Consider the following 13,910-nt stretch of genomic DNA (forward strand, 5'->3'; position numbering starts at 1 on the left):
AACACGCAGCCCAGATTGAAAGTGAACACGCAGCCCAAACTTTAATTTCCTGAACACGCAGCCCAGATTGATAGTGAACACACAGCCCATTCATTTCATTGGCACATAACTCGTTCATTTCATTGGCACACAGCTCATTCATTTCATTGGCACACAGCTCATTCATTTCATTGGCACACAACTCATTCATTTTATACTGACACATGTATTCATTCTGAATGCAGGTTGGTTCTCGCAGTGTACGGGGGGTATTCATTCTGAATGCAGGTTGGTTCTCGCAGTGTACGGGGGTATGGCTCTACCGCCGCGCGGGATTGGTACGTTGAGCTCTCGGAGGCTGTCCGGGATTTAGTAGACTTGGCAGGGTTCGGGGCCTTCTGCATTGGATTGTCACGTTGTCCTGCCAGGAGGACACTGATGGCGGCCCTGGTGGAGAGATGGTGGGACACCACCAACTCCTTTCATTTCTCTACCACTGGGGACATGACTATGACCCCTCTGGATTTTGCGGTATTGACCGGCCTGGACATAGGAGGTTGGTCCATTCCCTATGACGAGGACATGGGCAAGTGGGAGGCCGCTTGGATATATCTACTGGGAGCTCGCCCGCCTGTCGACAGAGTCTCCGGGAGAGTTCGATATACTTGGTTCTCTTCTCACTTTCGGCGGGCGGAGATAGAGCCCGAGACTCCTGAGGAGACAGAGCAGTATGCCCGTGGTTTCCTTATGTTCCTCTTCGGGACTACTCTGTTCGCCGATAGAGGGAACACTGTTGGGCTCTATCTGTTGAGCGCTCTGGTTGACCTATCACAGGTCAGTCGATACGACTGGGGTGGCGCCGGCCTGGCTACCCTTTACTACTATATGAGCGCCACCTCCCGCGGGCGGGGGGACTTACTTGGCGGTTATTGGAGAGTCTGGGAGGTACTTTTCTGTCCCCTTGATTTACATTTCTGCTCTTCATTACTTGTACATTGCACACACAGCGCACTTTACAGTCTGTATTTTGCCCTCAGCACTTTGTACTTACATTCTGCACTGCTTTTCTCAGTTATGGGTTTACGTATACTTCCCAGTATTAGCCCCAGAGTTGGAGGCGGCAGGGCCCCCCATGACCCCATATTCACTGGTGTTCGAGGGCCCGCACCGGCCGAGACCCCGAGAGATTCTCATTTATCTGCGACAGTATTTTGACACTGTGCGCCCATCGGAGGTACTTCAGAACCCTCAGTTCTTCCCATTTTTATCTCTGATCTGCCCTGCACGTTCCTGATTTCTGATTGGTTTATTCACTTGTTATCCGCAGATTACATGGCAGCCTTGGGCGCCCTTGGGCGATGGTCTCCGATTTCAGTATCCCGGAGGATCGGGCACCTTCCAGTACAGGTTCCTGCTCGAAGGACCTGTTGGTAGAGCATGGTTTCTGGGGGAACGCTTTCTGCGTCAGGTATGGGGGTATACTTCTCAGGACCCTCCCGCAGCACCCCCAGTCAGTATGCGGACTGCTGATAGGCTCTCTCACCAGGAGGTAGTCGGCGGTATGCTGGGTAGTGATGCCCTGTTGCACCTCGAGGAGGGGGACTACGCCACTTACCGTCATACATATTTGATGCCTCCACTGGCGGGGGCTCGCACCCCGATGACGAGGTCTGCTGGTACGTCATCTTCGAGCCAGGCCCGGGCTCGGGCTGTAGACGCCCCTTCTACTAGTAGGGCTGGTACATCGAGAGGTGGGGGTAGATCGGTTCCTCCGATTACTCCGACTTATCCTCATCCTGGATGGTCGGACATGCCGTCTGAGTTGACGGGATGGCGTTTTGGGACTCCTTACCCGATTTCGCTAGAGCCTCCACTTCTTGACCATAGATATGTCAGGGATCCTGATTCACCACCGGTATGATTTATAGCTTTGATTTATCAGTCGGGTACTTAGACATTCATTCCTTTACTGATAGTTTTGCATTTGTATCTGCAGCCTCCGGTTGAGTATGTGGGCGAGATTCTCGGGGTGATGGCCGCACTTGAGGGCATGGTCCTTCGGAGAGAGACACACCTATCCGTTATGGGTGTGCAGGTACCGTTCATCTTTCTTGTATTTATCACACTTCTGATGACACACTGGTTTTGAACATTTTTCTGCATTGTAGAGCACATCCTACACACACCCTACTCACATACTGTACTCGTATCTGATTTTCATGTTTGAACTGATGTATTGAACTTTTCATTTTCAGATGCCTCCTGTATATGCTCAGCCGCGGGCCGGGCCACCTGGGCCTCCTTGGGGAGCTGGGCCATCTGGGCCTTTTTACGGAGTTGGGCCATCTGGGCCTTTTTACGGAGCTGGGCCATCTGGGCCTTCTCAGGGAGCTGGGACATCTAGGCCTTTCCAGGGAGCTGGGCCATTCAGGCCTTTCCGAGGAGCTGGGCCATCCAGGCCTTTTCGAGGAGCTCGAGGAAGGTCCTCCCGCAGACGCAGGGCACACGTTGTAGAGGCGGAGCCCGAGAAGGAGGAGGAGGAGGAGGTTACCGACCGCCAGTCAGAGACATCTGCTGAGGAGGGGGGCTCCGGTCTTGGTTCGGGGAATAGAGGCGAGGCTGAGGGGGATTCTGAGGATGACAGCTCCGACCCGGATGATGATGATGGTGCAGAGGTTGTCCCGCAGAAGAGGATGAGGAGTGCTTCTCATTCCCGCTCCCGAGGACATTGATGCTGCTGTTTCCTGCTTTATTTTTCTTTTTGCTAGTAGTTTGTAGCACTTTGCTCATTGTTGGGCAGTTTTATTTTTTGTAAAACTTGTACCTTTGTTTGTTGTAAAACATGATGGAATGAAACAGCTTTTGAAAAGGTGTTTGTATTTTAAACTTTTAGCATCGTATCGCATCATTTTATTTCGCACAAAAATAAAATTGAATGGGAATGTGCATTGTGTAATCACCAAGTCAGGTAGTGAACCGACGCGACGAACTAAGCAACTCAACTTACTAAGATATAACAGAACCTCAGCAAGTTTACAACTCGATAATCAAAATACAATAACGTTGACAACGCAAATAAACAAGACTTAAACAAAGATTGCTTAAACAGAGAGCAATGACTCAAAAACGTGAAACACGTCCGCTCGACAAACAATTCGATAAGCAAAATAACAACTCGATAATCAAAACAACAACTCGATAATCAAAACTCAACAACAACAAAGTGTACTTCGGACGATCTGGGCACCGGAACGCATCCGAAACAGAGGGAAATGAAGGCCTTTGACTCTCCCGTTGCATGGAAATGCTTGAAACTTTCCCTCGAAGGGTAAAACAGGGCCAAGGAGATACACTGGAGCATTGCTGGCCACCTTTGGGAGCCAGCCGGCCAATTTTATGGAGAGGGGGAGCCGGCCGGCCAGTTTTGTAAAAAGCAAATGGCCGGCCAGCCAGAAAAGGTGGCCGGCCGGCCACTTATTCCTGCAGCCACCTAGTTTTTGACACGTGTCCCCGTGAATAGTGTTTTTTCCCCTATAAAAGCCTCAACTCCGGGAACATTCATTTCATCTTAGCTTTACACAAAGATGGAGGCGTTTCTCGCGGAAAATCTCACATCTTGGATCTCTTCTCTAGATGGCTCGGAAAAGTTGAACTTCCGGGGTTTCGGTTTGAATGCACTATTCACGCTGAGCCGTACTCCGCTACATCTCCCTTTTCTCCATGCCGCGGCAAGGTTCTGGAACCCAGTGACGCACGTTTTTAGCTTCGGCGGCCAAGAGGTATGTCCCACTTTCGAAGATTTTCAGGTTTTGATGGAGTCTGAATGCTCTGAAGTGATCTTGCCCCAGCTCCGTTTTGGCCATGCCCAAGCTTTAGGGCGGATGTGTGGGCTCGCGGCGCATGATGCTCGATCTCTGATCTGTAGTGGGGAACTGGACATCCTCGGCTTGATCCATCGTTTTTCCGACGCCGGTGACCGTAGCAACCATTATTGGCAGGGTTTCCGGCAACACACCCTCTGCTTGTGTTTGTTGTCTCACTTTCTGCTTTCCTCGGGCTTCGGCGGAGCTAGCATTCGCCTGATTGAAGTTGCCCAAGGCTTGAGAGAGGGAAAGAGCTGCATCGCTATGACCTTGGCCGAGACGTTGATGGGTTTAGATTCTGTCTATCGCCGGGAGGCGACTAGGTTTGCTGGGAGTCCACTGCTGCTGCAGGTAATGTTTCCCACCCAACCTTACATATATATTTGCTCACATCACTCGACCCTCAGGCTCGGTTTTTCTCACAAAACTCTTGTCTTACTTTTCTCTCATCGTACATCTCTCTGTTCTTTATTCTCTCATTTTCCATCCCTCTCCCAGGTATGGTTAATGGACAAGTTGCAGGTTGTGGACTCTTGCCCGGCCTATTCAGCTCGAGGCTACTTCTTTCGGCAGCGCCTAGTCAATGCTCTTGACGAAAGGTGGTGGTTTGATTGGATGTGCAATTTGTCCGCAGACCGCATTGCTTGGCGTTGTCCTTGGCTCAACCTCCCGGCAATGAGCTATAGTATGTCCCGGCTGATTGGGATCCAGTTGATTGGTCTAACCCACTGCGTATTCTATTTTCCATTCCGGTTCCTGTGCCAGTTTGGTCACAATCAGATCTGCCCACCGGAGGGGATTGAGTACCCAGCTGCTTTCCCGGTCCGGGGTGCACAGCTTGCCCGATATGCCACAGCATGGAGGACTAGAGAGCTCCTGGCTCCTGCTCCCACTTTCAGTTGCACTTTGTCCGACGAGTGCTTGGATTGGCTCAACGAGGAGGCACAAGTTGGGCCTAGCTTGGCATCAGATGCTTCGACCAGCTCTGGGAGGGGGCGCAGAGATACTTGACTCGACTATGCCTCAAATTTATTGCTTTATTAGTATTTTCAAGTTTTCTTTATGAATGTAATAAAAAAGCAACCTTGATTGTAATGCAAGAGCAGGAGAACTCTGTTTTGAAATCAATGAAATTGAAGGTTGTGATACTGAAAATTTTCCACTTTGGTCCAAAAATGGTCTTAGTCATAAAAAGATTAATTTGAACAAAGTCAACTTTTATTAAAACTTTTCAAAACTATTTTCGATGTGGATCAGAACTGGACACGCCGAAGATCTGTCACTGAGATGCACAACCCCAGATCCCTGCAACTGGAAAGTTGCCCCTAGTCTGAAGAACAATGCGGCACTGCATGGCAACGGAAAGTTGCCCCTAGTCTGAATAGCACTGTACCGGAGATCGCGATAAATGCTGATGGATAAAGATGACTGAGATGATCAAAATGGACAGAGTTGATCGGGGAAAAGTTTATGGCTGAACTTCAAGGTGAAGTTGCCTACGTATCCCAAAGATGGGAATCAAGCCTTACGTAGTTCAGGCTCAGGTTCACTCGAGTATTTTCACTCTCCTTTTGCGCTCTAACTTTTGCCAAGGCCGCCCTTTGCGGGTTTTCAGCCTTGCGAGCTCAGTTTTTATATTTTTCAATTTTTTGTGCTCTAACTTTTGCCTAGGTCGCCCTTTCGGGTTTTCGGCCTAGCGAGCCTCTCAAGGATAGTATTTCTTCAACTTGTCCATGTTGATCGGTTGTAAAAACTCTAGGCCATCTAGATCCATCAGAACCACAGCTCCACCTGACCAGATAGCTTTGATGATGTAAGGACCAGTCCAATTGGGTTTGAACTTGCCCCTTGGGTCGTGGATGGGAGCTCGGTTGTCTTTGAGCACCAAATCTCCTTCTTTCAGATTCCTGGACTTAACCTTCTTGTTGAAAGCCCGGGCAATTCTGCGTTGATAGCCTTGAATGTGGTACAGTGCTTTCAGTCTTCTTTCATCAAAGAGCATGAGTTCCTCAAATCTGCTCTGCTGCTAATCTGCTTCAGCTATTTGGCACTCAGCCAATACTCGTAACGACGGAACCTCAATCTCGATGGGTAGAACAGCCTCCATTCCATAGACCAATGAATACGGAGTCGCTCCAATAGAAGTTCTGATTGAAGTCCTGTAGCCCCATAGAGCAAATGGCAGCTTGTCTGGCCAATCTCGGTAGGTTCCTACCATCTTCTGCAATATATGTTTGATATTCTTGTTGGCGGCCTTGACCGCTCCGTTGGTTTGCGGTCGGTATGTAGATGACTTATGGAAAGCCACGTTATATTTTTCCAACAAGTCTATCACTTCTTTCTTGAAGTGGGAACCATTATCTGAAATTATCTCGTTTGGCACCCCGTAGCGACAGATGATGTTGTTTCTGATGAACTTTGCGACGTGCGACGCCTTCAACACCGCGTATGATTGGACCTCGACCCACTTTGTGAAATAATCTATCGCTACCAGGATAAACTCATGCCCGTTTGACCCCTTCGGGGTAACAGCTCCGATCACATCAATTCCTCAAACTGAAAAAGGCCATGGCGAAGTCATGTTGTATAGCTTTGACGGCGGGATGTTCATGCGGTTTGCATGAATTTGACACTTGTGGCATCGCCGAACAAAACTAATACAATCCTCCTCCATGGTTGACCAGTAGTAGCCCTGTCTGAGGATCTTTCTGGCCAGCATTACTCCATTCATATGTGCACCGCACTCCCCTCCATGGATGGCCTCCATCAGGCGCTTCGACTCTTCAGCTTCTACACAGAGCTTATACATTCCCAGATGACCCCTTTTGTACAGCTTACCCCCGCAGATGATGAATTGAACAACCATTCTTCTGACGGCCCTCTTATCCTTGGCATTTGCCCCTAGTGGATACGTCTCCTTTTCCAAGAAGTTCCAGATGTCGTAATACCAGGGGTTGCCGTCTTGAGCCTCATCTATGGCGGAAATCGACTCGTATGCTGGCGCAAACTTTTGATCAATAATGACTGGACGCATCCGAACTCCGGACGGGATGTCTATCATGGAAGATAGAGTTGCTAGTGAATCTGCGAACCTGTTGTTTTCTCTTACGAGGTGGGTGAAATTTAGCTTCTCAAACCGAGGAATTAACAAATCCAAGGTTTGGTGGTAAATTATCATCCTTTCCTCCTTGACTTTCCAGTCTCCTTTTGCTTGAGATACAACTAGGTTTGAGTCCCCAATGACGTCCAACCGTCTTGCCCCTAGTTCTAGGGCTGCTTCCAGGCCAGCAATACATGCCTCATACTCTGCTTCATTGTTTGAGACTTTGAACCGGAGCTTGAATGCTAAAGGGATACGGGAATCGTCAGGCGCTATCAGCAACACCCCTATCCCATACCCATACTGGTTTGACGCTCCGTCAAAGTACATCGTCCAAGTTTCATCTTCGATGTGCAGAATGGCTTCATCTGGGAATAGGTACTCAACCGCTTCATCCCCCTCAACCGGGTGGTCGACAAGGAACTCTGCTACCGCTCTTCCTTTTACTGACTTGCGCGTTACATACTTCAAATCAAATTCGGAGAGCAACAGCAGCCAACGAGCTAGCCTACCCGTAAGTGCTGGTTTCTCGAAAAGATATTTGATGGGATCCAAACGTGAAACCAACATTACAGAGTGAGCTAACAGGTAGTGCCGCAGCTTCCTGGTAGCCCATACCAAGGCCAAACAAGCCTTCTCCAGCGGTGTATAGCGGGTCTCGTAATCCAGCATCTTTTTGCTCAGATAGTAGATGGCCCTTTCCACTTTGTCTTCTGACTCCTGCGCGAGCATGCAGCCCATGGTAGTCTCAGTTACCGAAAGGTACAATATCAACGGTCTCCCCGGCTCTGGTGGTGACAACACGGGCGAGTTCTGTAGATACTCTTTGATCTGTTCAAAAGCTGCTTGGCATCGGCCGTCCCATTAGAACTTCTTTCCTTTCTTCAGGAGGCCAAAAAGTGGTTCACAAGTCAAGGTTAATTTAGAAATAAACCGTCTTATGAATTGCACTTTACCCAGAAAGCCTCGCACCTCCTTTTTAGTCCTTGGTGGTGGCATTTCTAAGATGGCCTTGATTTTGGAAGGGTCGACCTCGATGCCCCTTTGTGTAATCAGAAACCCTAGCATTTTTCCCGCTGTAACACCAAACGTGCACTTCTGGGGATTCAATCGCAGCCGAAACTCTCTGATCCTTTGAAAGAATTTTTGTAAGGCGGTGTAGTGGCCTTCTCTTTCTTTGGACTTGACAATCATGTCGTCCACATACACCTCGACCTCTTTATGGATCATATCATGTAATATTGTAGTTGCTGCCCGTTGATAAGTAGCTCCAGCATTCTTCAACCCAAATGGCATCACTCTATAACAATATGTACCCCACGGGGTAGTGAATACAGTCTTCTCTCGGTCTTCGGGTGCCATTACTATCTGATTATAGCCTGAGAAACCATCCATAAACGAAAGCAAGGCGTGTCCTGCCGTGAAATCCACCAATTTATCAATGTGTGGCAAGGGAAAGTCGTCCTTCGGACTGGCCCTGTTCAAATCTCTGAAGTCTACACAGACCCGAATTCTGCCATCCTTCTTTGGCACCGGAACAATGTTGGCCAACCAAGTTGGGTATTCGGATACCAGCAGGAACCCTGCGTCAATTTGCTTGGTGACTTCTTCCTTAATTTTGAGAGGCCAGTCCGGGTGGATCCTTCTGAGTTTTTGTTTGACAGGTCGGGCCTCGGGGTCAAGAGGGATCCGGTGCTGTACGATCTCAGGATCGATTCCAGGCATGTCTTCGTAGGACCACGCGAAAACATCTTTGAAATCTTTTAATAAAGCGACTAAGCGCTCGCGTTCCTCCGAAGACAACGTGGACCCGATCTGGACCAGCCACGGGTCCTTCTCAGTACCAATATTCACGGTAGTGATTTCATCCATTAAGGGTTTAACAAATCTTTCCTGCTCTTGATCAATTAACCGTTGCAAAACTGGAGGAATTTCTCCCTCGTTGTTTTCATCAAAATTTTGAAAATCCTGATTTAAGCAATAAATCAAAGGCACAGAAAAATACTCAGAAACCACATCCACATCATTCTCATTAAATATTTCCAAGCCGTCGGATTCCTCTGTTACAACAGACTCAAAAGAAAATGAAAATGACGACCTAGACAGGACTGTGGCATCCGGGTTATCACCCCCAGGAATACCAGACTCAGACTCAGTCGAGATGGAACCTGATTTCGACGCACAAGATTCGGTGGAATCAGATTCCGGCTCACTACCTGACCCGGTGCTGTTAGATAAAAAGCCTTCTTCATATTGCCAGATGAGAGAAGGTGCGATAGATGCATCCAAGATCGGCGCTGGAAAGCCCGCAACTATTTCATCTCCAATCATGGAAACCGAAGAGTTATCCCCCAAGCACTCTTGGTCGATCGGAGGATCTGAAAGTAGACACGCCAGTGCTACCCCCATTTCAAGCTCGGTGCTCTCAGGATCCACTGCTTTACACTGCTCAACCTCAGTTGGTGGGTCTGTCTACGCTTCGGCAACGTCATCCCCAGATAATTGTAAGTCGAAGAAGATTTCGAAACCAGGCACGCGCTTCCTCTCCGCGTTCAGCCATGGTTCTGGGAAGCCGCAGAATGGAAAGTCTTCCCCCTCCCGGACGAAGCGTCTGTTTAGGGTACCCCAGATGGGCCTATGCATTAACTCAAATGGCTTCCCAGCCTTCTTTGCTCTGGCCCTTCCGGCCATTTCTTTCCCTTTCCTCACCCAGTCCTCTTTGGTGGGCAGAAAACCCAATCCAAAGGTGTGAGGGTTGTGTGGCACTTCGGCCGATACCGCGACGCCCTTCCGGCCGCTTCTTCCTAATCCCATTCCGGGGATATGTTGTAGCTTGTTCATGAGGTAGACAGATTGAGCACTGACGTACATACCCTCATTTACAGCCATGACATTCTGCACCACTCGAGCCTCGGCCAAAGTGAACCCCGATAAAAACACATCCTCCGTGCCGTGCTCGATCTCCAAGACAGGTGTGGACACTTCCGGCGGCGGATGGATTGATGAATTCCCAAAAACGATCGCTACCCCTTTCCCGTGAGGGTACTTTAGCATCTGATGTAGAGTGGAAGAGACTGCCTTGACCTGGTGCAACCACGGTCGCCCTAAAAGTAGGTTAAAGGTTGCGGGAACGTCCAAGATATGAAATTCAATGCTGTGTTGTCCTGGACCAACCTTGGTTTGAATTTTAACAGTCCCCATCACTTCTCTGCTGGTATTGTCGTATGCTCTGATCACTTGAGTAGTTGGGACGAAGTCCACGGGCTTCAACCCGATTGCATATGCCGTTCTGGTCGGGCAGACATTAATCGCAGACTCGGTATCAACAAGTACCACCGGTATCCACTTATCTTTACATTCCACGGAAATATAGAGAGGTTTGTTATGATTTGTGCCCTCAGGCGGTAGTTCCTTGTCCGAAAAGGTTAATGTCGGGGAACCTCCTCCCGGAAAAACCAGCCCAACCAGCTGTTCAGGCGTGGTATCTATGGAGAGTTTGGACTTGTCCATAGCAGACAGGACAGCTTCCCTATGTACTCGTGATGCCATTGGCAGTCCCCAGATGGAGATGTCTGCTTGTATCTTTTTTAACTGTTTCAGCACAGCTTCCTCTTCAATCTGCTTCTCTTTCTGTTTCTCCGCTTCTCTATCCTTCCCGGATACCTCGGGTTGGTCCAGGTATGGGGGTTTGAAGTACCGCCCACTTCTCGTCATATGGTCAACCTCATCGAGGTACCAAGTGTCATCCGGTTGATTATTTCCCCAGTCTTCATCCATGTGGGCAAGACATAAGTCATCGTCTTCCCACCACATTCCGTCGGCAGCCAACAGACACCTGTCTGGCTCTGGTTCAGTTGCACTCGTAGTACTCTCTGTCCACATGTTCGCAGCATTCTCTATCTTCGTGCACACAACACTCGCAGTCCCCTCAGGGCCTTTAGCTTTCCTAATTCTCTCGGCATCCTCAAACTTTTCTCGTTCCAGCTGCGTCAGTACAGTTGGTTGTTCAACAATTCCTGTATCCATAATGCCCAAATCTCGAGCGGAATTCTTAGCACCGGCGCTCTTCGGCAATATAACTTGACTTCCGGCCCTTCCGGCCACAGCTGATACTCCTGCCCCTGCCGGGCTCTGTTCTGGTTGGGCTTCCCCCACTTCATCTGGTTGATCCTTGAGCCATCCAGTGGCCTTCGCCGATTCCTCATAGTCGAACCAGTTGATTGACGCATCCCCCGGTTCCTGGTCATCGAAAAATTGCAGGTTGGCAAAGTCCTCCTCTACGGCTGTCAGATCATCTGCCCCTAGCCCAGATGCATCCCCCCGGATCATGCACAGCTCTCCTGTCTCTGGCAATTCTATACCTAGCCCAATTCGGCTCGTTGATAGGATGTACTCGCTTGGATCATAGGCTCCTCCAGCAAAACTCTGTCCAGTCCCAGATTCAACAATCTCATTCTCTCCCGAAATCTGCCCTGCCCCATCTTCGACGGTCACCACCATCGGCTTTGGTTGGGTTTTGGAGATGTCCACCATGCACAAGAAGTCAGTGCAATCGGGGAGGAACACCTCCGGCTTGGGTAGGTGGGATGGGGTGATATAGATACTGGGATCGTAAGATGCGACCCCAGTTTGGATAAAATTGATTCTGTTGGGAGGAGGAGCTTAGTTATGTGGTGGGAGAGGGTTGGTTGTGACATTGGGTTTATCGGGAGGCGCGATTACCTGTTTGTCAATAAGATCTTGGATCTCATGACGCAATCTGAAACAACGGTCGGTGTCGTGACCGTGTTGTTGGTGATACGCGCAGTACTTTGCTGGGTCATGAGAGGGAGGGAGTGGATTCGGTAGTGGCTTCGGCTCCAGGGGTTTCAAATGCTTTTTCCTGATCAATACCCCTAGAGCTTTGGACAGGGGCATATATAATGGGGGTGAAGGTTCTTTGGCCTCGAGGTTGGAATCTGGTGGTTTGTGTGTTGCTTCCGGACGCGTCGGAGAAGGGTGTGGCAGCCATGGGCCTTGGAGGGGGAGGGGGAGTGGTGGTGACCATACTGACTTCCGAGGCTCTTGTATTTGCAGCGCCACTCGGGCCCGCATTGTTGTTACGGTTGAAAGTCCTCCTCGGTTGTTCCCTATCGTGGTCAAACAGACCTTGTTTCATTGCATCTTCGATTTGCACCCCCATCTCGTGTAAATCTGAGAAAGTAGGAAAGGGGATTACAATCATTCTCTGCATCAACTTTGGGTGGAGATTGCGCACAATCATCCGGATTTGGTCCTTATCCGTGGGCCTTAGAGTCATCATTGACGCCTTTGCCCTCCATCGGATTACAAAGTCCGAGAAAGTTTCTTTGGGCTCTTGCCTTGTCGTTTCAAGATCACGAGTTGTAATCTCGATCTGAGTGTTGTACGAATATTGCGCGACAAAGGCCTCAGCCATTTCATCCCAATTCTTCTTCACTTCATCCTCTAACTTTGCGTACCAGTGGGCGGCCACGCCCGACAGGGTTTGGCCGAATAATGAAAGCTTCTGTGGTCGCGTTAGGCGCATTGGCCGCAAGATGTCTGAGAACAGTCGGAGATGGACCATGGGGTCCCCAGACCCGTCAAAGCGGTCAATTTGAGGCATTTTGAACCTATCGGGCAATGTTATGGCCACGTCGGTATATCCGTCCTCGATATCCGGGATAGCCTTGACCCCTTGGGATTTCTTGAAGAGCTTCTCAAGTTTGCTCAATTTCAGAGCTGTATGATCAACCTCGAACTCGAAGGGAGAGTCTGGGTGATTGGGTGTATGAACCTTGGACAGTTGTGGCGGAAGCGGGGGCGGAGCTGGCCCCGTTGGAAGATTCGTGTCCTCTTGTAAGTTTTGGAGATTTGGCACAGCGTTCTGGGTGTTTGGCGGAGCATTCTGAACAGTAGGCGTTTGCTCAGGTAATGGAGCCCCTGCCGGAGGAGGAATTTGGTGTGAAGCAGATGCCGCATTCTGCTGTTGTAGTCTGGTGATTAGTTCGGCCTGTTGGGCCATGATCGCGGCCTGCTGTTTGGAGAACTCCGCTTGACGGGCGGCATCATCATGCATCTGTCTCATGCTCTCCTGCATCTGGCGCATTAGAGCCTCCATCCCTGATGTATTTTGCTGATCCATCTGACTAACTGGTATGTCTATTTCTACAGCAGTAATTGAGACCTCAGTCCTATAGTCCTCTGATGAAGTAACCCACTGCTCTGACAACCTCTGTTCTGACACACTGCGCTTTTTCGGCTTTCTTTTGGTAACGGGGGGTAGAGAATGGAACACTGGCTGTCCGTCGATTAGATCCTCAGATCGATTGAGTCGACGACCTCGTGTCCAAAGTGCTTGGGGAATGCCTGCTGGGTTGGAAGCAATTGTGCTAGAATTGACCTAGCAAAAGATAAATAAAGTGAAAAGGAAATAAATAAACAGATAAACGGACAGCATAACAGCTTAAAATAAAATGCATGACACACAGCCGGGCATAACAACACACAGTCAATAAGCTGAATACACACTGTCCTCAAACACTGATTATTATCCCTGTATCACTGTCCCCTAAAACAGAATCTGATACCCACAGATAACTAATTCTCAAATACTGGCTGATGCCCGCAGGCCTGATACCCATACTACTGAACTGAAGCCCGCAGGCCTGATGCCCCAAACTCATATACTGAACTGATGCCCGTAGGCCTGATGCTGACAATACTGAACTGATGCCCGCAGGCCTGATGCCCAAACTCATATACTGATACATGCATTCCTGTAGAGACGCACTCTAAAGCACATAACAGATAAGTGAGAGCCAAAACACCCCTATGTTGGGGGAGGGTTTCCCTGTCCTATCTTGTCAGGAGCTAGGGTTTCACTACGCACGCAGCGGTTTCAAACAACCTATAAATGGGTAAGCAACCTGTCCTAGTTTGGAATGGTCATTATGGATCTGAATATG

The 13,910-nt window shown here is 49.3% G+C and overlaps 1 protein-coding gene across 1 annotated transcript; it reads left to right on the forward strand.

The window, feature by feature from the left end:
• The first annotated feature begins 1,976 nt into the window (after positions 1-1,976).
• LOC114304433 (uncharacterized) lies at positions 1,977-2,820 on the forward strand. Its single transcript, XM_082917648.1, has 2 exons — positions 1,977-2,074; positions 2,235-2,820. Exons 1-2 carry the CDS (start codon positions 2,012-2,014, stop codon positions 2,709-2,711), a joined length of 540 nt encoding a protein of 179 aa, XP_082773774.1. The 5' UTR covers positions 1,977-2,011; the 3' UTR covers positions 2,712-2,820.
• The last annotated feature ends 11,090 nt before the right edge of the window (positions 2,821-13,910 follow it).

This window comes from Camellia sinensis, chromosome 3, assembly GCF_055761805.1.
Source record: "Camellia sinensis isolate YWXY chromosome 3, ASM5576180v1, whole genome shotgun sequence".
Classification (NCBI taxonomy): Eukaryota; Viridiplantae; Streptophyta; class Magnoliopsida; order Ericales; family Theaceae; genus Camellia; species Camellia sinensis.